Source organism: Sinocyclocheilus grahami, unplaced genomic scaffold, assembly GCF_001515645.1.
Source record: "Sinocyclocheilus grahami isolate Dianchi unplaced genomic scaffold, SAMN03320097.WGS_v1.1 scaffold1569.1, whole genome shotgun sequence".
In the NCBI taxonomy this organism is placed as follows: Eukaryota; Metazoa; Chordata; class Actinopteri; order Cypriniformes; family Cyprinidae; genus Sinocyclocheilus; species Sinocyclocheilus grahami.
In genome coordinates, this window is record NW_015506748.1 from 334,500 (window position 1) to 359,830 (window position 25,331).

General features: G+C 37.1%; 1 protein-coding gene across 2 annotated transcripts in view; it reads right to left on the reverse strand.

Moving 5' to 3' along the window:
* LOC107571243 (protein inscuteable homolog) overlaps positions 1 to 25,331 on the reverse strand; it is a 104,183-nt gene that overhangs the window by 34,674 nt on the left and 44,178 nt on the right. For both annotated transcript variants that reach the window (XM_016257558.1, XM_016257559.1), the window contains exons 2-7: positions 23,720 to 23,801; positions 10,962 to 11,322; positions 9,439 to 9,491; positions 9,216 to 9,339; positions 8,357 to 8,470; positions 1,408 to 1,533 (exon numbers count right to left, since the gene is read on the reverse strand). In XM_016257558.1, the coding sequence (XP_016113044.1) occupies positions 1,408 to 1,533; positions 8,357 to 8,470; positions 9,216 to 9,339; positions 9,439 to 9,491; positions 10,962 to 11,322; positions 23,720 to 23,775 (834 nt within the window). In that variant the 5' untranslated portion in view covers positions 23,776 to 23,801. The remainder of the gene's footprint in view (positions 1 to 1,407; positions 1,534 to 8,356; positions 8,471 to 9,215; positions 9,340 to 9,438; positions 9,492 to 10,961; positions 11,323 to 23,719; positions 23,802 to 25,331) is intronic.

Sequence of the window (25,331 nt, forward strand, 5' to 3'; positions counted from 1 at the left end):
CTTGTACAATAGCACATTGTGAAGTCTTATAAAATGAATGGAGGTATATCACTGCTCATGCTTATGAGAGCGATATAATATGTAGCAGTATATGAACAAATGTTATGCAGTATATGAGAGCACATTGTCATTTCATTTTTCCCTGATGCAGCCCTTCAGAGGTCAAACTGAATCAAACCCGTGGTGTTTCTGAACTGAGAGTGATAGGGTTTACGGCAGTGATGGGCAAACTTGGCCCTTCCAGGCCATTTTCCTGCAGAGATTTGATCCAACCCTGATATGTAGCCTTCTAGTAGTCTTGAAGACAATGATTAGCTGGTTCAGGTGTGTTTGATTAGGGTTGGAGCTAACCTCTGAAGGAAAGTGGCCTTGGAGGGGTCAAGTTTGCCCACCCCTGCTGTTCACCACACAGTAGCGCTGTTACACAAACTATTAAATGCACCACTCACCAGAAGATAACACATAGCCTATGACAACTACAGTATGACTAAATATATTGAACAGGCAAGCAGGAATAACTCACAATGGCCATATCAGTTATGTGTCAGCACAATTCACTAAATATGTTTTTATTATTTTATTTTTTAAGACAAACAAAAAATTACAGTTTAGTAAAAACGTATTTTAATGCAATTCAGTCTAAACTGTTAAATATTCTAGTTATATATGTTTTGTATTATTTTTGGGTCTTTGGTAGCAAAGAAAATGTTGTGTTTTCTCATGTCCTAATAAAAAGTCAGAGGAAATGTGTGTCTAGAACATGAGGAACACATCACCCATTAAAATATTTTTTAACTGTTTAGTTTAGTTGCTGCCTTTTTTTAATTATTAGTTTTGATATTTCTATACAGTTTCAATATTACTATACAGTAACCTCATGAAATCAATGCAAGCTTAACCTTAAAAAAACATGTGTGTTTGTGACATGTAGCTTTCAGTGGCGCACAAACCTCATCTCTCAGAATCTTTGAATATTGAAAACCAGCATCGCTTCATTACTTTCACTTACTGTCACAACTGGTAGATCTTTAGGAAAGCAACCTCTTCTGTGTACTGCAGCAGTTTATTATCTTCCTTTTTCTGTGTTTAGACTCATAAGCAGAATATATGTCATACATCTGCAACCTAATATACTTCTTCAGAAAGCTCTCCAGGTCTGTTTATACATCAGATGGTGTGTTTAATGTTGTTAAAGTCTTTCCATATTTACAGATCGTAGTGTTGTAATGTGAAATGCTTAGTCTAATTAGCATTTGTGAAAATGAATCTAAAGGCTTGAAAACACTCACCAGTGAGAAAAAAAGCAAGATAATGTATTTAATAAACAAGAGATACTGCATTCTTAGCTCACTCAGATTCTGCTGCACACATCAGGGTACTTTTATGTGCATGCTGAGAAACTGATACCTTTTCCAGCTGGCTGATGCCCTCTTCAACACAGCAGATAGAGGCCACGGTCCTCAACGCGTGTGCGTACAGAGTACTGAAGCAGTCCTGTCGGCAGATCTTCAGAAGGGCCACCACAGCTCCCTCCTGTGGACCACACAAACTGTCTGCTTTAATAAATGCATTCAAATATCAGTGAATAATCTGATGAGAAAAACCAACCTCCAGCCTTCAGTAACATTTGAGTGATAATGTATTCTTTTCATGAAATAAAAGCAATATTGTAGTCAACATTAGTCAATATAACTATATCAATATATTTAGTATATCCTTGTGCTGTGTGAATATGTGAATGAGTACATCAGGTAAATCAGGTGTGTGTGTGTGTGTGTGTGTACCTGTGCATGCAAGTGTGAGTGTGAGTGTATGTTGTTGGTCTATTCACAGAAATGTTTAACCCAGAAATGTGGATGATAGAAATTGGTCGCCACTACAGAGAAAATGACTGCGAGACGAGCTAACCACTGTCATTGTGTGAATAAGCTTAATTATGTGGGCGGCCCCACTTTATATTAAGTGGCCTTAACTAATATGTACTTACATCAAAAATAAAGTACAATGTACTTATTGTGGTCATATTGTATTGCAAAGCACTTTTGCTGCTATTGAGGTGGGACATGGGTGAGGTTAGGGACAGGTTTGGTGGTATGGGTAGGTTTAAGGGTGGGTTAGGTTGTAAGGGATGGGTTAACTGTGTAATTATAAATGTAATTACAGAAATTAATTACAGATGTAATTACATGCAGGTATTTTTCAAATATAAGTACAATGTAAAAACATGTATGTACACAATAAGTGCATTGTACCAAATTATTAATTTAAATGTAAGTACATATTTGTTAAGGCCACTTAATATAAAGTGGGTCCATGTGGGCAACACAGCGCGTCATCCTGGGGCCACGCGATGCCACGCTAGAGAGCCTCAATCTGCAGGATATTCACACATCAGCTCCAGCTCTCTCATGCCCATCAGTCTGTGCTGTCTCTGAGTTCAGTGGTGTACAGTAAATGTGGAAGTTGACACTCAAAAACTCTTCTTAGAGAAAACTTTATCTACACTGAAAATAATGTTTAGTCAGTTCAACTTTGAAAATGTACATCTTGTGGTAACATCTACAATAACTGGTTTTGTTGAAATGAAATGATTTAAGATTACTGCATTTGAACTGAATTCAACCAGCCTGAAAAAACAAGTTTTACTGAAGCATAACTGTTAGTAGATGTAACCTGATTTCTCCAGTTAGATCAAATTACTTTAAAAATTTGATATAATCTTTTTTTAAATTTTATTTTTAATGATAAAAGTAATTTTCCATACTATTAATAAAAAAAATAGTAAATGATAAATCTCTTACAGTTAATCATTAGCTAGCAACACACACATGCTTGAGCTAATATAACTATCACTGCATCAGCAACTATACAGACACTGCCTTTAAATAAAGCAACATGCAATATAACAACAATGTTTATTGGTCTTCTCCTGGACTGAAGCACAGACTCTACTCTTCAGCACGATGGTAACCCACAAAACTCAGACAACTGATTAAATCCCAACAGAATATTAAAGAATAACAGATTTCTCTAGATCTCAGCATCTTCTCTTATTACAAACCAGTCTGACTTAATTTCTTTCATACAAAACTTCTTATTAAGAATTAACAGAGGTTTAGATGTTGTTTTATTGACAATAATAAAGGTTGAAGTCACCATTGTGGAGATAAGTGTTTAGTTGGGCTCTTGATCCATGACTTTTTAGCATTAGTTTTTTTTTTTTTTACAGTGCTTACCATTGTGCTGAAGAGTAGTGCTGTCAGTTGTGATTTCCACTTTGCTGTAGTTTAAAATATTTATAAATCTCATATCATAATTTCTCATGAACCAAAATCTACTAATCAGCATGGTGCAAGTGTGTATGTTTTGAATGTGTTTGTTCTGTTCTTTATTGTAAATTGTATGTTGGGTAAACATAATGGATTTAAGTTGAAATAGCATTCTCTTATATTATGTTATGTAATCTTGATTAAAATAGGATACAACAACAAAACTAGAATTATAGGTAATATCAGATAGAAGTTCCTCCTTAACGCAACAACTGCACAGGTTAACTTTTTACAGAGTATGCACTTCTGTCAAAATTATGAAATTGTACCTTTTTTCACCTAGCAAACAATACAATACAATAGTTAATAAAAAAGTAATAATTTATGTGTGCTACAGTAGTAAGAACATTCATGTTAGTCCTTTAGAGATTTCTTTTTAATTTTATTATTAGCTATTATATGCTGATATTTTTTTTTATTATTAACTTATTTTTCTTTAACAATGATCCTTACATCAAATGGTTTGATGTTCTTATGCAATGTTTATTCATTCCTTGAAGAGAGATTTATAATTATTTTTAGCTTGGCTAATTTTAGGTAAGACTATTTGTATTATTTATGATAATTTGTATAAACTACAGTTAAAATGTTTGGGGTCACTAGGTTGTTGTTTTTCAGCAAGGACATTAAATTGATCAAAAGTAACACAAATGGCATGTCTAATGTTACAAAAATATATATTTCAAAGAAATGCTCACAACCATTTTCATCTGTGATAATAATCTGAAATATTTTGGAGCGACTAATGGACATATTAGAATCATTTCTGAAAGATCATGTGACACTGACGACTTTAACAAATTCAGCTTTAACACCAAAGGCAAACATTTTTAAAAGATGTTGTTCATTAATATCCTTTGCTTATATATATATATATATATATATATATATGTGTGTGTGTGTGTGTGTGTGTGTGTGTGTGTATATATATATATATATATATATATATATATATAAATGAATAAATGATATATTTATAATATTAGATTATATATTATATATTATATATATATATATATATATATATATATATATAAATGATATGAAGCAGTCCAATACCTGTTCATGAAAGATGAAGCTTGACTAAATTAGTAAGTTGGAGAAAGATTTCCATTTTGTAGAGAACAAAGAGTATTTATTTATTGTCTCAGATCATCAATAATATTATGGACTATAAAGCACTATGCTGGTGAAATAATTTGTCTCTGTTTTTGAACTGTGATGTTCAATATGTGAATCGTGAACCCAAGATCATGAACTAAAACTACAAGAATGAGTGGAGATTAAAGAGAAAGTGAGAAGCAAAAGCACTGACAGATCTTTACCATGCTGCCTGTATCTATTGCATTACTGCACTGCACCAGACGGAAGTGAAAGATGAATTCAGATGTCGGTGGCAAACAGCCGGTAGTCATTTTTCTAACAGGAGCATAATGTAGCCAAGGCAGAGAGCCAGAAAACAAGACTGCCACTGTGATCAATGCAGCATGCTAATGGAACGGGACAGTATTGATCTGATTAGAAACACACAGCAGTAAAACCTTTTCAGACGACTAATGGACATGAGGCTGCACCATCACTGTCATCAGAGTTAAATAAAGAACTGCTCCAAAGTACACTAGTGTCAGAACCACACTGACAGATCCCTCGCCAATGTCTTACTGGAATCATAAACTCTAATGCCTGGTATAGCATTGTCACGATCCTCCATCACTCATTCCACTGTCAAAATCACCAGAGTACTAACATGAACTGTTTCCCATCATCCTCCCGGCTCTCAGTCACACACCTGGCAGTCATCAGACCTCATCACCACCAGCATACATAGAGCACAACACCACACTGGTGAAAATGTCTGGGTGAAATGCAGAGCATAAATTCCAAGTATGGGTCAACATACTTGGCCACACGTCTTTCCCTTTCCTACCGGGACCCAAGACAGTCCAGATGGGCTCTCTTCTTCACCCGGTTTAACTTTACCGTCACCTATCATCCAGGGTTGAAGAACTGCAAAGCAGTCGAGCTATCCCACCTGTATGCACCTTAAGAAAGTTCTGATAACCCAGAATCCATTCTACCGTCCAAACTAATTGTCAGTCCTATCCAGTGGACCCTGGATGAAAGGGTCATCACTGAGCCAGCTCTGCCGGATTGCCCACCACTGCTGCCAGACAAAACCTACATACCCATTTCACAATGGATTCCTCTCATCAAGTCAATCCAATCCTCTGTTGGCAAAGATCCAGGAAACCGAGAGCTTTCTTACAGTTTTTCTCGATTGCTTAAACACATTTCTTGAAACTATGCCTCATATTCTCAAAACAGTAAACACAAATCCATAACGTCTCAGCCAGTTCCCCAAACATCCTATTTTCAGGTCAAAATGAAGCTCTACACTAAAAACCATTCACTCTTGCTGAAAAACCAAACTTTGGCCTCAGGCATCCCACACAAGCCCTCAAACACACACACACTACAACATAGTCTTACACACTGGTGAGATCAGCCAGTTCCCCAAACATCCTATTTTCAGGTCAAAATGAAGCTCTACACTAAAAACCATTCACTCTTGCTGAAAAACCAAACTTTGGCCTCAGGCATCCCACACAAGCCCTCAAACACACACACACTACAACATAGTCTTACACACTGGTGAGATCAATTCAAAACAATACTACAAAAAACAAAAACAAAAACCAGTAATAAGTTATGTTGCTTGTGGTTCTCCCCCTCAAGAAACTTTTCACATAATGAACACATGTGTATACTGTACATTTGCACATTTTTTATTCCTTAATGTACTGTACAGTACAATACACCAAACAACAACAAAAACTATTCTGCCCCAGCATCACATCTTTGTTCTGGGTCAGGCCAGAGAATCCCGTCCACATCACAGGCTATACTGGTCCTAGCTAGGCAGCGGGGGGGAATCCTCTTGCATGCCTGATCCACCTCCTGCATGGCATCAGCTGAAATGTCTTCTTCCATTCCATCGTCTCTGTGTCCTACAAAAATAGAAGTACTGATTACTGTAACTGTAACATCCTTTTTACAAAATGGAAGCAGACAGAAACTCTCTCTGTATGTAAGGCAATTTGATGCATGTGTTGTAACAGAATACAGCACTCAAAAGTTACAGTAGAGTACACTGAGGTACACCTACCTGTTTTCCTCCCTGAAGGTTCTTATGATCGAGGCGACGGTGAAGCAACTTAAGTTTGGCTGAACTCATTGCCCAGCCTCCCTCATAGTCATACCATGGACAAGGACATGGTCAACTAGTGGCACGAATTTCATCTCTCCTTACTGCTCTTGCTCATCCTCTTCATCCTCCTCCTCCTCCTCCTCCTCTCTGGTGTCCTCGACCTTTTTCAATCACATCTCTCTGGATACATTGTTCTAAAACTGAATGAACTGACTTGGGCTCTTTTATCTATCTATTGAAGGTTCTGATTGGTGTGTGATAAATTTTGACTCTTAGTGTTTCCACGTCGGTAACTGTGTGCTAATTGAGCTCAAGCTATGCTGACTTGAGTGAACAATATTGAATGCTAGTGCTTTCTAAATGACAACATGGTCTAGGCAATGAGAAATGAAGGGATTTGTATGTAAAGTTTTGCAGTGACAGTTCAACAAATCTGATTCATGTGTCAAAAAGGGGAATAGTGTTTATAGTTTAGGGAAATGGGTGTGCTTTTAGATAAATGGCGTTACGGTTTTGAAATTTTAGTTCAAAAGCCTGGTGATAGTGTTTAAGCAATCGAGAAAAACTATAACACCTTTTGCCAAAGCCACCAAACCTCTTGGCACTGGTTCCTAGCGTGGGCTGAGTATACTCAAATTTTTCCTTGTAAATAAGAGACTAGATTAATACCATTCCAATGCATACTCGGTTACCAGCCACCTCTGTTTCCCTGAGATGATGAACCATCAAACATCCCAGTGGTGAATCATTGGATTCCGGGAAAGCGAGAGGGTCTGGGATGCTGTTCATCGCTTGCAGCAAGCATTGTAAGAGCTACGCCGATGTACGTAGATCTAGGATTTGAACTTGTGTGATTACAAAATATGTGCCCTTTACCACTAAGAGGACTTTACCACTAAGAACAGACTTTGGTTCAATAAAGCCAGTCATAAATCCTTAAAGAAATTACTTGGAAATCTGAGTTAGCCTGAAATGACCCAGACATGAATCCATCTGAAACAAATGTGCGGTATGAACCACATATGATCTCCATCTAAGCTGGCTGAGCTGGAACAAATCTGCATTTTATTGCAAATTTGGTGAAGCGGAAACAAAAAGTGAGCAAATGCAATGGAGTGAAAGCATTACATAAGATGACAGATTCCAGAAGGAGCTGATCACATGACCACAGCAGGACAGTGTGAAGTGTTTGTACTTGTTTAATCTACTGCACATTGTGAGGGCCAAATGTGGGGCCATTTTATTAGGCCCTAAAAGAAAAACAGCTTATAAATCACACTCATTTATTTTATTTTTTAAAATGTAAAAATGCAGGATTAGGGTAAGGGGTGGAAAACATGATCAGTATAAAATAATTGGTAACACTTTACTTGAAGGGGTGTGCATAAGACTGACATGATACCTTCATAATCATGACATGACACATGTCATGAATATGAAGGAGGTTTTATGCATGTTTATGACAACTGTCATTAAGTGTCATTCGCTCAGTTATGTCATTTTTAATGCAAATATGACATTATTTGACCTAACCCTACCCCTACCCTTACCCCTAACCATAGCCCATAACAAAGACACCTCAAACAATGTCATCTTTGCATTAAAAATTACATAACTGAGTGAATGACACTTAATGACAGATGTCATAAACATGCATAAAAAACCTTCATATTCATGACATGTGTCATGTCATGATTATGAAGGTGTCATGTCAGCCTTATGCACACCCCTTCAAGTAAAGTGTAACCAAATAATTATGCCTATGAAAAGTCATCCTAATGACATAAAAACGTGTGTATGTGTGTGTGTATTCTCGTACTTTAGCGATGATGCTGCAGAGCTGCGGCCCATCCTGAGTTAAAGACAGGAGGTTACTAATGGCAGTGCTGATGGCAAAAACATTATTGGAATCCTCAATCTGACGAATCAAAATCTGTAAAAAAGAAAGAAAAAAAAAGAAAAGAGAATTAAATGTTACTAATGGATCACCCAAGTCACAGTCAGGTTTCTAGTTATATTTCTTTAGACTGGAGTAGATTTCGCTTAATGTTTCAATGTAATTGTAATGCAAACCTATATGTTATGTTTTAACCGCTGTCAGTAAAATGTAGTTTCAGAGACCTTTATAAATTGACATTAAAAAATTGACCTCACAATAGACTTCAAAACAATAGAATGGCTTATCTACTACTAATAATACTAATGACCTCAAGGTTAGGTGTTAGTGTGAATGAAATACAAAATACATCATTGGGTTTGCTAAAATGGATATGGCAGTAAACAATAAAATAGTTATGAACCGTATTTACTCAGTATCATATTAAAATACTTTTATCAGTCTAGTTTACAAAGAGAAGGCTATTTTGCCCTTATTATCAATTATAAAATAATACTGTACAGAGAATTTTTTGTTGTTGTTGTTGTACATTTTTTTGTTGTAAACAGGCCAGTTTCCTAATTTTACATTGTAGCAGTGAGTAAAATCAGGCCATCTGTTCAACTTCATAGCATTAGGATGAATGTGAAGATCATTTGTTATGATATTGTATTATTTAAGAATGATTCATGAATACTTAAGCTGTAGCCAAAATAACTAAAACAAAAATAACATTCAGTAAATCTAATGATCCGTGAAGACCCATCTATTTAAGCTTCATGTAGTATAAGCCTACTCTTGCCTGTATCTCACTTGCCAGTGCCATGTCAATCATATGGCTGAAGGAGTCGCTGACGTCAGTAAGAATCTCGTGGATGGCCTCCTTCATAGATTTGAGGAAGTATTCATCCTCAGTATGAAGACACCTGTGGGGTAAACACTATCAGTTACACCTGATCTGATCTTCAGTATGTGAACTTTAAGGTGATGAAAATAGGTGTAAGATGTTGTGTAAAGGTCTTCACCTCTCAGTAATGACGTTCAGCTCCATGCACTTCTCCAGCAGTGATTTATCATACTGCCACCAGAGATGACACAGAATATCAAACGTTCAGTACTTTACAATATCAAGCTTTGCAGGGTGTGAACATAAACCACACAATTAAGTTTTTTGAGAATAATCTTTAACCATAGGTTACATCTAAAATATAGTGTTTCTCTTTAGCTAATTATGGCTCCTTCAGTGTGCATCTATGGGATTTTTTCTCCAGTTTTTTGGTTCAGTAGGTTGAAATTGTGAATCTGATCACTTAGTAAAATACCAACACACTCTCCTCTACAGCACACATGATTTGAGGAATCATTCATGTCTGGTGCACAAACGCTGCAGGGATTTGTTCAAATCACTAACTCTTGAGCGTGAGTACAAGTAATAGTGACATTACTAACAATGGTCAAGCAGAAACCCAGTTATGAATCATAAATTCTTCTTTACCCCTGCAATATCTTTTACAGGCATTCTACTAACTCTTAGTAACTGTGCAAGTACTATACATGTCAACTAGCAGTCATTAGAGTGCTAGTAGACTGTCTGTTTAAAGGGTTAGTTCACCCAAATATGAAAATGTTGTCATTAATTACTCACCCTCATGTCATTCCAAACCCATAAGGCCTTTGTTTATCTTCGGAACACAAATTAAGATATTTTTGATGAAATCCGAGAGATTTCTGATCCTCCATAGACAGCAAGGGTCCTACCACGATCAAGGCACAGAAGTGTAGAAAGGACATCGTTATAATAGTTCATGTGACATCAGTGATTCAACTGTAATTTTATGAAGCTACGAGAATACTTTTTCTGCGCAAAGAAAACAAAAATAACAACTTCATTCAACAATGTCTTCTCTTCCATGTCAGTCTTCACCGTGCGTTCACAACCCATGCGTGTGATGCTGCTGACACAGGAGCCGGCATTCTCTTAGTTCATCGTGAATACTAGAAAGTATTCTAGTAGCTTTATAACATTAAGGTTAAACCACTGATGTCACATGAACTATTGAACGATGCTTTGATCATGGTAGTATCCTTACTGTCTATGGAGGGTCAGAGAGCTCTCGGATTTCATCAAAGATATCTGTATTTGTGTTCTGAAGATGGACGAAGGGCTTACGGATTTGGAGCGAGTAATTAATGACAGAATTTTTGTGTGAACTGTGCCTTTAATATCTGATAACACTTCATTTTGACGGACAATAGCAGACAGTCTACTGACTATTTTGCAAGTAACTTTACAGGCACATGTCAACTTATTCTACTAAACCTAAGCCTATCCTAACTGTCAGCTAATACTCTAATGAGAGTTAGTTGACATGTACTTGCAAAGTTTTTTATCGTTTATAGTATAGTATAGCATGTCTACTATCAAAATAAGTAACCAATTATATCATCAATGAAAAATATTAGCTAAATGTGATTAAAGCCGTTATGTGTTTAAATGTTATTGCTGAAGACACATCTGTTGTTTGTTTCTGAATGTGTCCTTTCATACCTTCTGCATCTCTGGTGGGGCGTTTCTGGCCGTGCTGTACTCTTGGATGAGCGAGCGCACGTGACAGTGGACCCTGACTGCTGTGCTGTGGACCCGCTGCCAGCGGCCCTTCTCCAGCCGCTGAAACATCTTCCCCAGCTCCGTGCTGACCACCAGCGCCCTTTTCAGCAGCATCTGCAGATTATCACGAGTGACGTGCTCACTGACAGCACCTGTCCCAGACACGATGAGCTCACCTGGAGCGTCTTCATCCACGCCGATGGGTTTAGACTGCAGAACGCACATGCACTCCACCTCCGTCATGTGCCGCAAGTCTTCCATCCAGCGCTGTACTGAGTCCACATGTATGGCATGCATCCTGCTGCATGGACATACACAACAATGTCAGGTCATCAACAAACATTTCTGTACATACATGAGCCTTTGGAGCCAGTAGGGCTCGTAAGCTGTCCTCAGATTTGTCGAGATAGCATAGTCTTCAGTCAAAAGTTACGGTAACACTATTTCGATAGTCCACTTTAGACATTGTACTAACAGTAAGTAAATTTGCCACTACATGTAAACTAGCAGTCAGAGTATTAGCAGACGGTCTGCTTAATATCTTCTTACACTTTCTTTTGATGGGTCCACAACATACAACATACTGACCATAAGAAACTTTGCAAGTATATGTCAACTTACCCTAAACCTAACCTAACAGTCTACTCCGAGAGTTAGTAGACATGTAGTTGCAAATTAATGAGAATTGGTTCACATGTACTGTAGTTGCAAAGTTACTTACAGTTAGTAGAATGTCTAAAGTGGACTATCACAATAAAGTGTAACCAAAGTGTAACAAGTGCCCTCAACATAAGCTGGAGCAATGGACCAGTTTCTAGGTTAGTGGAGAACAGAATTAATACTGGCAGTAAATGAATCACAAAGTCATGTGAGGAATATACTCAAAAAATATGTATTGTAATTGAACAATCACCTGAATGGCATGAAACAAAATTTGAAACAACAACAACGATAATAAAAATAAAATGATACACAAAATATGAATTCTCTGTTGTCTTTGGTTTTCTTCTCTTATTCCTTTTAAGATTTATTTTCTCTCCATGTTTTTCTTAAACAATTTAATGTAAGTTATCTATGCTATCTCTGTGTACGTAGATTTTAGTAAGACTTTTATTTGACTTAGCTGTACTTTGAACAACTCTTAAGTTTCACTGTCCTTCCACTGGAACATGAGGTATGTTTTTTTCATTTTGTTCTGTGTTAGTGTTAGTTCCGCTTTCCGTCCTGGAATGAGCGAATGATTTGAAGCTTTGTTGCCCCGTTTCAGACGGATAACTTCTCTCTTCCAATCTTTTCCTTTCAGGTATCACATCACTGTGCACGGAAGCTGGTCCAGAAGAAGACTGAGTTTCAGGTAAGTATCCTGGTTCAGGTAGGTACCTTGGTTCAGGTAAGTATTCTTCATGCGTACTATCAATGACATCTCCACTGGCAGGGTTTGAGTCATGTTGCATCTGGATTACAGGTTCAGCATGTCTGAGAGGGATTTCTCTTGATGCTCTCAGAACTTCAAACTCCTTAACGAATCTCACTGGAATGGTTTTGGAAATGGGCTCAATTTCTTGCACAAGATATTCATCGTCCTCTCCATCATAATCCAGACATTGCTCTGAACTTTCTGGTCCTTCATCATTTACTTCTCTCAGAACTGTTCGCCCTTTTTGCAGCTTGTGTGCGATATTCTCTTCCTCCACAGATGGTGACAAGAAACCACAAGGCAATAACAAGTCCCTATGGAGTGTCCGCAAAGATCCTTCTTTCCCTTCTGGTTTCACGGTGTAAACAGGAAGTTCACCAGCACGGTTCACCACGATGTATACTTCAGAGTCCCATTTATCAGCCAATTTGTGCTTCCCTCGGAGACGCACATTCCTGACAAGAACTCGATCACCCACATCAAGTGAAGACTCTGTCACTCTTTTGTCATACCGTGTCTTGTTCCTTGCTGCAACCTTTGCTGCATTCTTTCTGGCAAGTTCGTAACTCTCCTGCAAATGAGTTTTCAACATTTTCACATACTGGGAATGGAACTCATTATGGCTGTTATTCACAGGTACTCTAAAAGCGAGGTCTATTGGCAACCTGGGCTGCCGGCCAAACATTAACTCATATGGAGTGAATCCTGTAGTTTCGTGTTTAGTGCAGTTATATGCATGCACAACAGGTTTCACAAAGTCTCTCCAATTGGTTTTGTCCTTGTTTCTCAGAGTACCCAACATACTTAACAGCGTTCGGTTGAACCGTTCAACCGGGTTTCCCCTGGGATGATACGGTGTAGTCCTAACTTTCCGTATACCAGCAATCTCACCTTGCTTGGTTGCTGCTGGCAAGTAAGCACTTGACTAGAGTGATATGACATAAGAGACATTGTGAGGGCTTCTGAAATTGTATGGCAGCATAGGCTCAAGAGTCACAAGGGCAGAACAGCTTTCATACTCTACAATAACGTCTCTATGAAAAGGCGACTTTGGGTCATCTATTCTCAGATGTCTACTAACACGTCCATGTTTATTTAGAAAGTCAACTAGGTCTTCATCAAGCTCAGTGTCAGTTAACCCACGAACTATCACTGAGTTTGCAACTTTAACATTTTCCGTTTCAACAATATCCATGTTTCTTTGAACTAACGTAAACTCAGGTCTGTATAATCTGAATTTTTTTTTATTTATTTTTTTCAGGAACTTTATAAACCCATTCAGAAGATGTTTACTACCACTGTTCTCCTGGCTGGCTCGCCAAGATTTGTGTAACAAGTGCCCTCAACATAAGCTGGAGTGATAAACACCCGCTTCAGATTCAAAGGAGCTTCAAAATCGGCTAGCATCCACGCTTAAATCAGCAATCATCATTCTAAAACGATTTATCATCATCAAACATAAAGTATTATAAAGTTGCTTATAACCATATTAAATGAATTATTACAATATAAACCTTTTTTAATCCCTTCTGTATCGCTGTCATCTCGTGTTCAGCGCGTCTCTTACACTTCCGTGAGTCATCTGCTTACGTCATACACAACTCGTGTACGTGTAATACATCACACGTTCTGCACTCAATTATAATACTAATTCTTTTCATTTATAACTAATTAATTCACAATGCATATTTATAGATCGTTTAACTTTTTTAATTAAAAGTGTAACTATTAGAATATACAATTATATTATTTATTTTCTTTAGGCACCACATTTAACATGGGTTACAAAAGTTACAGGTGGGACCCTAGCGAGCCTTTGGGGATACACGTAAAATACAAGTAGAAATGTGCCTGTGGCAACACGTCTGCAAAATTGCCACACTTTCAAAGTAAAATGGCCAGTGAGTTTTACCTAAAATAGATGAACATGAATTTGGCAATGTTTTATGATGTCAGTTGTTGTACATGCCGTGGCAGGTTGTAAATGTTTATGATTTATAATACGTAGCACCTACACTAACCTAGCTGATACTGTTAACAAAAGCAAACGTGGGATTAAAATGCTTTTGCTGAAACAGTCTTGCTTCTACAAGTCTTGAGCTCTTTTGTCTTGACTTGTGTTTCACAGGACTCATACCTAAGAGCTCTACATCACTAGCATAATGCAGTACCAGGTGAGCTAAAGAGCATGTTTACTGCGTCAGAAAAGCCACAGAATTTGGTAACAATAAAAAATATAAATAATATGGTGAGAAAAAATAAAAAATTTCATAGGGCCCTAAACACGTCATTTTTGTTAAACTTTTTAAAAATGTATGTGAAAATGTATAAGTTTCATGATTTTAATTAATTAGACATGATTTTTAATTAATACAATTTAATTTGACTATTAAAAAGGAGTCGAGAAAAATTAAAACGGAAAAAAACAGAATCCAGATCAATTTAAACGGAATTTAGGAACCTATTTAGGCCCTAACTATCCCTCAGCCTTGCCGCGCGCGCCCCTCAGTTTGGGAACCACTGCTTTATTCTTTTAAATGGATACATTAATCGTATTTGTTATATATTTGATTAAAGTGGAAATCAGTTTACTGAATAATGTGAACTTGACTGACTGCTTCACTTCCACTTTAAAGGGATATTTGTGTTGTTTATTATTTACTTTTATTTATACTATTTATCGTCAGTTGAGTTTGTGGCAAAACATTTTGCAGTGTTTACATGTTGTTTATTACTGCATAAAATGTATTAAAATAGAGGTTTAATTTCATAAAGTACAAGTTGATTTCAAAATGAACCTACATTTTTTGCATTTTGTGTTTTTCAGTTGAATAAAAGACTATTTTTCCCTATATATTTCATCATTGAGGAAAATCTCGTCTCGTCTGGTTCTCGTGAACCCAGTCTCGTGTCTCGTCTCATCTCGTGGGATAAGTGTCTCGTCACACCGCTACTGATAATGTGTAAATACTGAATACTTTTGTGGATTGATAGTCATCACTTCTAGCAGAGTTAGGGTTGAGGGAACACAAGACACTGGATAAAACATAATACAGTTTGTTTGTAATCTGATCATATGTGTTCTGATCATTTTTGGATCATTTGTTGAGATGTTTTAATGTGAATATTAAGATCCTGGTGAATGTTAATGGATAGAGGTAACAGCTAATAGTTTTATTTGTTCATTTAACTGTTTTTAAAAGTTAACTTGTTACCACAGCAGCAGACATACTGTTCTGAGATGAGAGAAAATAGACCAGTTGTGTTCCAATGATATATCAAGATACTTAAATGTGAATCTTGAATAAAAGCTTTATAAACAATAGCATACTCACAGTTTGTGTTTGTTTTAATACAGTAATTGATTGATTCAATGTAGCCGATAGTTCAGGTTTTCTTCATGACCGTCAGAAGTCTCAACTCAGTCAGATCTGTCACCTCCGTCATATGAATATTTTGATAATATTTCATTATGATGTCACATTTGAGAAACGTAATATGTCTGCTAACATGAGAATGTGTTTTGAAATGTTAAAAACATCTTGATTGCTTGATTGCAGAATAAGTGATGGCAAGGGAAAAAGCACATTTTGATAAAAAAGAGAAAAGTTGGGAGGTTGAATTAAAGCATAGTAAAGTATCTTAGTACATGTCAGATGCAAAAATGTTGTTTCATTTGTCTTAGTACAAGGATTTATTTTTTCAGTAGTGCACAGTGTTTTGTCCCACTTCTCAAGAATCAGTGAAACACCAGTAACTGTGGCCAGAAGAACCGATTAAAGCAGAAATCCCCAGTTTTAATGGATGCTCTGCCCCAGATTCTGCTTCATTATAAACACTGTATCTGACCTGAGGATGGGACTGATGTGATGTAGGGCTGAAACCATTCCTCGAATACCTCGAGTAACTCGAATACAAAAAAATCATAGAGGCAAATTATTTAAAACAGGGACCAGCCTTTAAACATATTTAAAATATGTTTAATATTAAACATATTTTATTTATTTATTTATTTATTAATAAATATTTACATATTTAAGACCGTAAATCAATATGGTGGCTAGTTATAATGTCCCTACGTTAGCTATGTTTTGTGAAAGACTAAGCGCCATCGTGCATAAAAACACCACAGAAAGAGAGTTAGTCAATATCACACAGTGCCAGTTTTCACCTCTAAAATCAGCATGATTACAAATGTGATTTTATTCAACAGTTCAATAAACAAGAAGGTAATATTAAGAGACTTACGTTTTAGACACTATATTGCCTGTTTTTGCGTCTCTGAGCAACATGAATGAATGAATCAAGCGGTTCAATCACAATGACTCAACTCTTAACAGTGACTTCCTGCCACCTAATGGTGGCTTTTTTAAACATATTTAAAATATGTTTAATATTAAACATATTTTATTTATTTATTTATTAATAAATATTTACATATTTAAGACCTTAAATCAATATGGTGGCTAGTTATAATGTCCCTACGTTAGCTATGTTTTGTGAAAGACTAAGCGCCATCGTGCATAAAAACACCACAGAAAGAGAGTTAGTCAATATCACACAGTGCCAGTTTTCACCTCTAAAATCAGCATGATTACAAATGTGATTTTATTCAACAGTTCAATAAACAAGAAGGTAATATTAAGAGACTTACGTTTTAGACACTATATTGCCTGTTTTTGCGTCTCTGAGCAACATGAATGAATGAATCAAGCGGTTCAATCACAATGACTCAACTCTTAACAGTGACTTGCTGCCACCTAATGGTGGCTTTAATTTCACATTCAAAGTATCTTTTCGTTTTTAAAATAATTGTAGATATCAGTATTCAATGTTTTATGTTTAAAATAACAAAATATTATTTATGCATGTGTAACTGCAGGTTAAATGCATTCATGTCCCTCTGTGTGGGAAACTCCTCCCATGCAGCTTCTGTGTTTCCTCTGCACTGCAAAGATGCATTTTGATACTGATATCATTTGTTTGGTAACAGCCCAAATGTCTTTTATTCTAATTGACTGATTACATGATTAAATTTAAGAATTTGACTCAAAAGATGATGCACACTTTTAGAAAAAAAGCAATGTAAAAATGCCCATAAAATGTAAAAATCTATTTAAACTTATTGGAACAGATTAATTTCTATCACTGCTGTGAACTGACCCGCACACAGAATATGAAGAATATCAAAACTGAGTTTTACACGCGCACACGCACACACCAGTATGTATCGGGACATTTAAGAGGGTTTATTCTCCAAATAACTCTAATTTCATGTTGCAGAAAAATGTGTTCAAAAATTGTGTATGGTCTCTTGTTCTTGTTCCAAGTGACCTTCCTCTCCACTGATGTTTGCCTCACAAAAGCCACAAAGCCTTGCCAGAAGACAGTGAAGGCTCATGTCACGCTTGAGCTTTAGTTAGGCTGAAACTTGAAAGTTAAGTTGCACGACATAAATGCAATGTTCAGATATCATTATTATTTTTATTACTAATATTTTGATTTATGTCTTAGTTTTAGTTTGTACTGTTTACTTTTTTTTAAAGTAATGTGAAATAGATTTTTGTATTTTTATTTATTTATTTATATTTGTATTATTATTTTTATTTTATTGATATATTTGAATTTGCATTTTGAATGTAATTTGGCAATTAAACGCATTAAATGGGTTTAGTTTTCACGGTTATTAATGTATGCAATTTCAGCAATAAAAATGTAAATTTTTCTAAAAAGAAGACAAACTAGTTGTTTATTTTAAGAGATCTATCTTATTATCTCTTGTATATTTAGTATTGCTCTTTAATAAAGAAACATGTCTTCTTATCCGATTACTCGATTAATCGATGGCATAATCAGCAGAATACTCGATTACTGAAATAATCGATAGCTACAGCCCTAATGTGATTGCATGCAAGAGTTTAATACATTTCCAGTCATTAAAAATAATATTAAAGGGAAAAAAGGTGTTGTAAATTTGAGCGTTTCAGGAAAAACTCTAATTTCCTATACTAAGGAAAAACTCTACCAGAACTCAAATGATTTACAAATAAGAAAAATTGTATTTAAACAATGTAGTAAGATTAATGTTAAAACCCCCCAAAAAATTGCAGATAATGGCACTACAGATACTACCGATACTATACTTCCGTTTTTTCTTTCTCGCAACTGGTGTCTAATACTTAGTGATAGTGTTTGGTTGTGTTGCACATTCAATGCTAATGTGCCTCAGTATAAACTAACACACACAGCGGTCAGACCAGGTCATATTATTCTAGCAGAGAGGCCCTTCTCCACCTACACCATGGCAATGTGATCTAATGAGTGTCACAGAGTGAACGAGGGGAACAGGACACAAACGTCAATGCGACGACACACAGATTTTACTGGCACTGTGTGCAGAAGCCAAAACTGAAAAACAAAATACACTGATACCACATCCATGTTTTTATGATGTGAAAAAGTTATAAAGTTATAAAGTGGAATATCTCTAAGGTTGTTTTCAGACCTGTAGATTGTTTGCTTTGTTCTGAAACAGGGTCTTAATTTGTTACAATGTTGCATTGTCTTCTTGGTTCGGTTCGCGTTCACAAGGCAACATTGCAAAACATACCAAACTGTTTTTATGCAGGTCACATATGAGTAAATCTGTCCTCTTATTGGTCAGAGTTCACCTGTTTATGGTCCTCTGCGTCACTCATCAAGATGGATTGACAAGTTCTCTCTTATTGTGGCTTTATAGCTACGAATGTAGCCATTATTCCTGCTCCCAGTAACCGCTGACTAACCTCAACATTAACAACAACACTGAAATAAGAGCGCATGCATTTTTACGTGCATCTGACTGACACTCCCGCTCTAATATACTGTATATATAATTATATTTTAAGATATATATATATATATGTGTGGTATAATTGTGTGTCTGTATATATATATATATATATATATATATATATATATATATATATATATATATTATTCCTGCTCCCAGTAACCGCTGACTAACCTCAACATTAACAACAACACTGAAATAAGAGCGCATGCATTTTTACGTGCATCTGACTGACACTCCCGCTCTAATATACTGTATATATAATTATATTTTAAGATATATATATATATATGTGTGGTATAATTGTGTGTCTGTATATATATATATATATATATATATATATATACACACAATTATTATTGTTTCAGAACAGAAATGTTAAAAAGTGACTGTTACATTATTACAGTGTGTTACAGCTGGCCATTTTGAACAAAATATCAACCAGCACAAACATTTTCTGTGAGAAAGGCCTCTTGTGAATGGATCATCATGATAATGGGTTTATTTGAATGAATGTGGAGCAAAAGCTGCTCTCCAGCACACATATTTACATTTCCACCCATTGATGGGTCAGAAAGTGCTGTGCTTTTATTCCTGTGTACAGTCAGAATGAGGTCAGAATCATTTACAGAGTAAACACACCTGAGAGAGAGGAAGACACATTTACAGTCATGATGCCTCTGGATAATCAGACCAACAACCACCCTAATATTATCTGCTGACGTTCAGAGGACACATCACACTTACTCTCAAAATGTTTCATAGCAGCATCTACTATCATAAAACATTTTATAAATGTATAAAGATAATTGTGAATCTGGAAGCTGTCTTTGTTTTGTAGTTTAAGTAGGAGATTTTTAAAGCACTGCTTCTTCAGCCCCCCCTCTCTGAAGATGTGCATTTTGAAATCAAACACACTACAAATATATTGAATTGAATATTTCCGTATATTTTCTGTCTTTGGCATTATGTCCCAATACACCTACAACCTCCTCATCCTCGCCGACAGACATCAATTATTCATCTGCTCTTGTCAGACACTGTGTTTATGTTCACCATTTGAAATGGATCATCTTTCAGAGTAAAAATAGAATTTTCTTCTCAGAGATGATGAAACGTCATATGGAGAAACGTCTGAATCTTCATGTCAGTTTCTTCACTAGTTGGTCAAACGGAAGATGCTTTTGGATTAGCTGTCACTTGAAGCTCCTGTATTATTCATGCGCATCCTGAAGTTATTCTGATTCTGACATATTGACACGATCACATATGTGTCTGTGCGTGTCTGTGTGTGTGTGTGTGAGTGTGCGCGCGTGGGTGTGTGTGCGAGTGAGTGTGTGTGTGTGTGTGTGCTTGCGTGTGTGTGTGCACGCGCATGTATGTATGTGTGTGTGTGTGTGTGTTTTTGTGACAAATGAGGATATAAATGTGTATAATGACAAAGGTATGACGGGTATTACAAGGAGAAGGTGACTTTTCAGGACATTACCCCATGTCCCCACTTTTCAAAACGCTTATAAATCACACAGAATGGAGTGTATTGAAAATCTGAAATAGCAGAAAGTCTCCTGTGAGGGGTAGGTTTAGGGGTAGGGTTGGTGTAGGGCAATAGAATATACGGTCTGTATATTCAAAACAAACCTGAGTGTGTGTGTGTGTGTGTGTGTGAGTGAGTGTGTGTGTGTGTGTGTGTGTGTGTGTGTGTGAGTGTGTGTGTGTGTGTGAGTGAGTGAGTGTCAGTGAGTGTGTGTGTGTGTGTGTGTGAGTGAGTGAGTGTCAGTGAGTGTGTGTGTGTGTGTGTGCGTGTATGTATGTGAGTGAGTGAGTGTGTGAGTGTGTGTGTGTGCGTGAGTGAGTGAGTGAGTGTGTGTGTGTGTGTGTGTGTGTATAACAGATGGAAAGTCCAGTGGAGCACAGAAAAGCACCTGTCCAAAAACGCTGGCATGTGCAATGCTAATTGTTCATCAGGGGTGGAAGGCAAGCTCAACAATGATTCAGCATCACCGTGAACAGGAATGAGCATCAGAACACACCACGCTCACTTCCTGCTAAACCTCCACCTGCTGCTGTCTGATGGAGCGACGAGCTGTGAATCACACGGGCTTCACTTCAGGCTGCTGTCTTCATTCATATAAGCACATGAATATACAGTGCACAGCATAAATGAGTACACCCCCTCTATTAACAAATTCAGCAATTACTCTTTACTTAGAAGACATGTTAGGGTTCTTTGGAGATGTTATGTTCCAACAAGCCTGCTTGATCAATTACCAAAGAAGAATGCCAAAACTATTCATCAAAATAAGATTTTCTTATGAAAGTAATACCATTTTGTGTTGCAAAAATGAGTACACCCTCCTGAAAGTTACTAAATAAAACAAACAAAAAAAGTGTATAAGTTTAAGGCTACGTTTTGATCAACAGGTAAGTATATTGAACCAAAACTTTTAAAGACAAGTAGTTTCCTGACAATTAAAAGTGTTATAAAGCCCTCTGAATCATACTCAGACTTAATGCTGGCAGCAGTGGAAGCACTCGGGAGAGAACTGCCAGGTGACTTATTTCTTAGCATAAAAGAGGACAATGCTACAAGAGGAATACCACATTATTGTTTTAAGTGTGAAAATATAGCAGAAGCAGCACCAACATTCAAAAACAATGGACTTGTGATAAGGCTCCTGAAATAATCAGATCTTCACTTTAAGTTTTCATTTAGTGATGAGTGAGTTTTTGCTAGAAAAAGAGCCCGAGAAATAACATGCAAGTGTCTCAGAGCCGGCAAAAGCTGTGAAAAGAGTGACACTTTATCTCACAGAGTATGACGCAGCCTGCAGACGTGACATGCATGTTTGTTGTCACCACTAGAATTACCCACTGTAGCCAAAGCACAATAAACTCATTTAACCTCTTCCAGGGCCCATATTCACAAAATATAGACTTGTGGGAATCCATACTCTGGTCTCATGAGACCAATTCAATCATTTCGGATCTAACAGCATCCAACATGTTCTGGTGTTGCTAGAGGAGGAGTACAGAGAGAAGTGCCTGGTTCCCACAGTGACGTTCAGTGGTAGTAAAGCTCTTCTATAGGGATGTATGAGAGCTGAAGGTGTGAGGGAGTTGTGCTTTAGCAACGCTGGCATGAATTCACACACCACTGTGTGATGTAATACAAAAACCTGAAACTGAAGATGCTACCCTCCCATCATTCCCTGCATTGTTTGGCATTTTTTCAGCATGACAATGAAGATATTCATTCTCCTACGGTGAAAATCCTTCAGTGGACATGTGTTTCACTCAATCTTAACACTCTTGAGCAGCTGTGGGGGATTCTGTAGAGACCAGCTGAGCAACACTCCCCATTAAAGACCAGACTCGTCTTCCAGGAGTTAAACAGCACAGATGTGAACATGTGTCATGAACTTGTACACTCACTGCCAAGAAGAGTCAGAGCCAGTGGCGGCTCGTCGGGGGAGGCAGGGGAGGCCCACGAGCCACCACTGGTCAGAGCAGTATACTTTAAGTTCTGGAGGACATACTAAGTACTAGAATATTATACATTTTCTGAATTAAATCTAGGATGTACTCATTTCTGCAATCCTTCATTTAAACAAAATTGGCTAATTTACTTATGCTACAGAAAATATTGGCATATTGTTTTTATTAAGAATATGTTTAATATGTTTCAATTTTGCCATCTTTCCATGAATTATATTAGTGATCATTAAGAAAATACATCTTTTGTATTTATAGGGGGTGTACTCATTTATGCTGTGCACTGTATAGTTAGATTCTGAACAAAGGCAGGGCCTAATGCTTTTGCTTGGTTTCTTCTTATTGTTCTTACCATACCACCAGTAAAAAATACCTGTTAACTCAAGAACATATTATCATATTTTTTTATCGACAAATTCACCCTGCTTTAAATATATATATATATATATGGCTATACATAAAAATGCGTTGGTGAGGAGGCAGACCATGTTAGAAAGTAAAAAACAAAAAAAGATTGTAGGTAAGATATGTTTATGTTCTGAGCATGTAGTAGTTATGAGAAACTTTGGTGTGATTACTCTCAGAAACAAACACACACTGACTCTGAGCTGCACTCTGAGCCTGTCTCACTCTCAACAACACACATCAGCATCTATTACTGCACATTACAATGGCAATACTGTTTGCTTGTGCTTCTGCTTCCTCTTCATATCCACCTTATTTTTGTAAGTAAGCTATTTCTGTGAATGTGAGAGACATCCAATACATTACCCGCCAAAGAAGAATAACATAGTGCCATAAATGCTGGGTAGCTTACAATCACATTAAAGTTATTCTACACCTGCGTTTATGTTAATAAAGGTGGATAAAATTGACTGTTTAGTGATATACTTCTTTTGCTTATTTTTAATGACTTAATTTAAAAGCGATAATGAGGCATGAATGTCCACTTACATCTTTCCAGAGATTGAGGAATAGCTGCTCTGTCTGGAACTCTGCGGTGTGGCCATTCTGACTCCTTACTTCAGCATCGCACCTATGAAACACAATATTCACAGACTGAATGCATACCAACATGAAGAGCTCACAGAACAGTAAAAACAGCAAACACACTCACAGTGACCACTACTGTTATGTGCTACTGCTATTCTGTCAGGACCACTATCGTCAAAGATTGACAATTAGTATACAGTTTGGATTGGCGGTATGGTTCTGTTCTGGGCAAGAACTCCCTGCGCATCCATGCAGCCTAGCATGGATGAGAGCAGGGAGAGCAGCAATAACCCCCCCCCCAAAACAAAACCATATGCTGATATCCCCCAACACAAACTGATAGCAAAATCTCAAAGCCTTAAGCAACAAGCATGTTGCCCTTAACCAGTGACCAATCAAATATGTTGCCAAAACCCACATAACCTGTAGCAACAATTCTGTTGCCTTTAACAGTAGACCAATTAATATGTTGTTAATACCTTAAAAGCTTAAGCAGCATTCTCAATAGCACCTGCTAGACTTAAGAAAAACATGTTCCAATTCAACTACAGCTTTCAGAACAAGCATGTTCCGAATAACGACCAGATAGCTCTGGGACAAACGTGTTCCCGACAATACAACTATAACTTAAGAACAAGCATGTTCCCAATACAACTACAGCTTTCAGAACAAGCATGTTCCGAATAACGACCGGATTGCTCTGGAACAAGTATGTTCCCAACAATACAGCTATAACGTAAGAACAAGCATGTTCCCAATAATGACCAGGTAGCTTAAGAACGAGCATATTTCCAATACGACTAGACAGCTTAAGAACAAGCATGTTCCCAATATAACTACAGCTTTTAAAACAATAACAACCAGATAGCTCTGGGACAAGCGTGTTCCCAACAATATAGCTATAACTTAAGAACAAGCATGTTCCCAATATACACTGAACAAAATTATAAACGCCAACACTTTTGTTTTTGCCCCCATTTTTCATGAGCTGAACTCAGAGATCTAAGACTTTTTCTATGTACACAAAAGGCCTATTTCTCTCAACTAGTGTTCACAAATCTGTCTAAATCTGTGTTAGTGAGCACTTCTCCTTTGCCGAGATAATCCATCCACCTCACAGGTGTGGCATATCAAGATGCTGATTAGACAGCATGATTATTGCACAGGTGCGCCTTAGGCTGGCCACAGTAAAAGTCCACTCTAAAATGTGCAGTTTTACTGTATTGGGGGGTCCGGGGGGGGGTTTGAAAACCAGTCAGTATCTGGTGTGACCACCATTTGCCTCACACAGTGCAACACATCTCCTTCGCATAGAGTTGATCAGGTTGTTGATTGTGGCCTGTGGAATGTTGGTCCACTCCTCTTCAATGGCTGTGCGAAGTTGCTGGATATTGGCTGGAACACGCTGTCGTATACGCCAATCCAGAGCATCCCAAACATGTTCAATGGGTGACATGTCCGGTGAGTATGCTGGCCATGCAAGAACTGGGATGTTTTCAGCTTCCAGGAATTGTGTACAGATCCTTGCAACATGGGGCCGTGCATTATCATGCTGCAACATGAGGTGATGGTC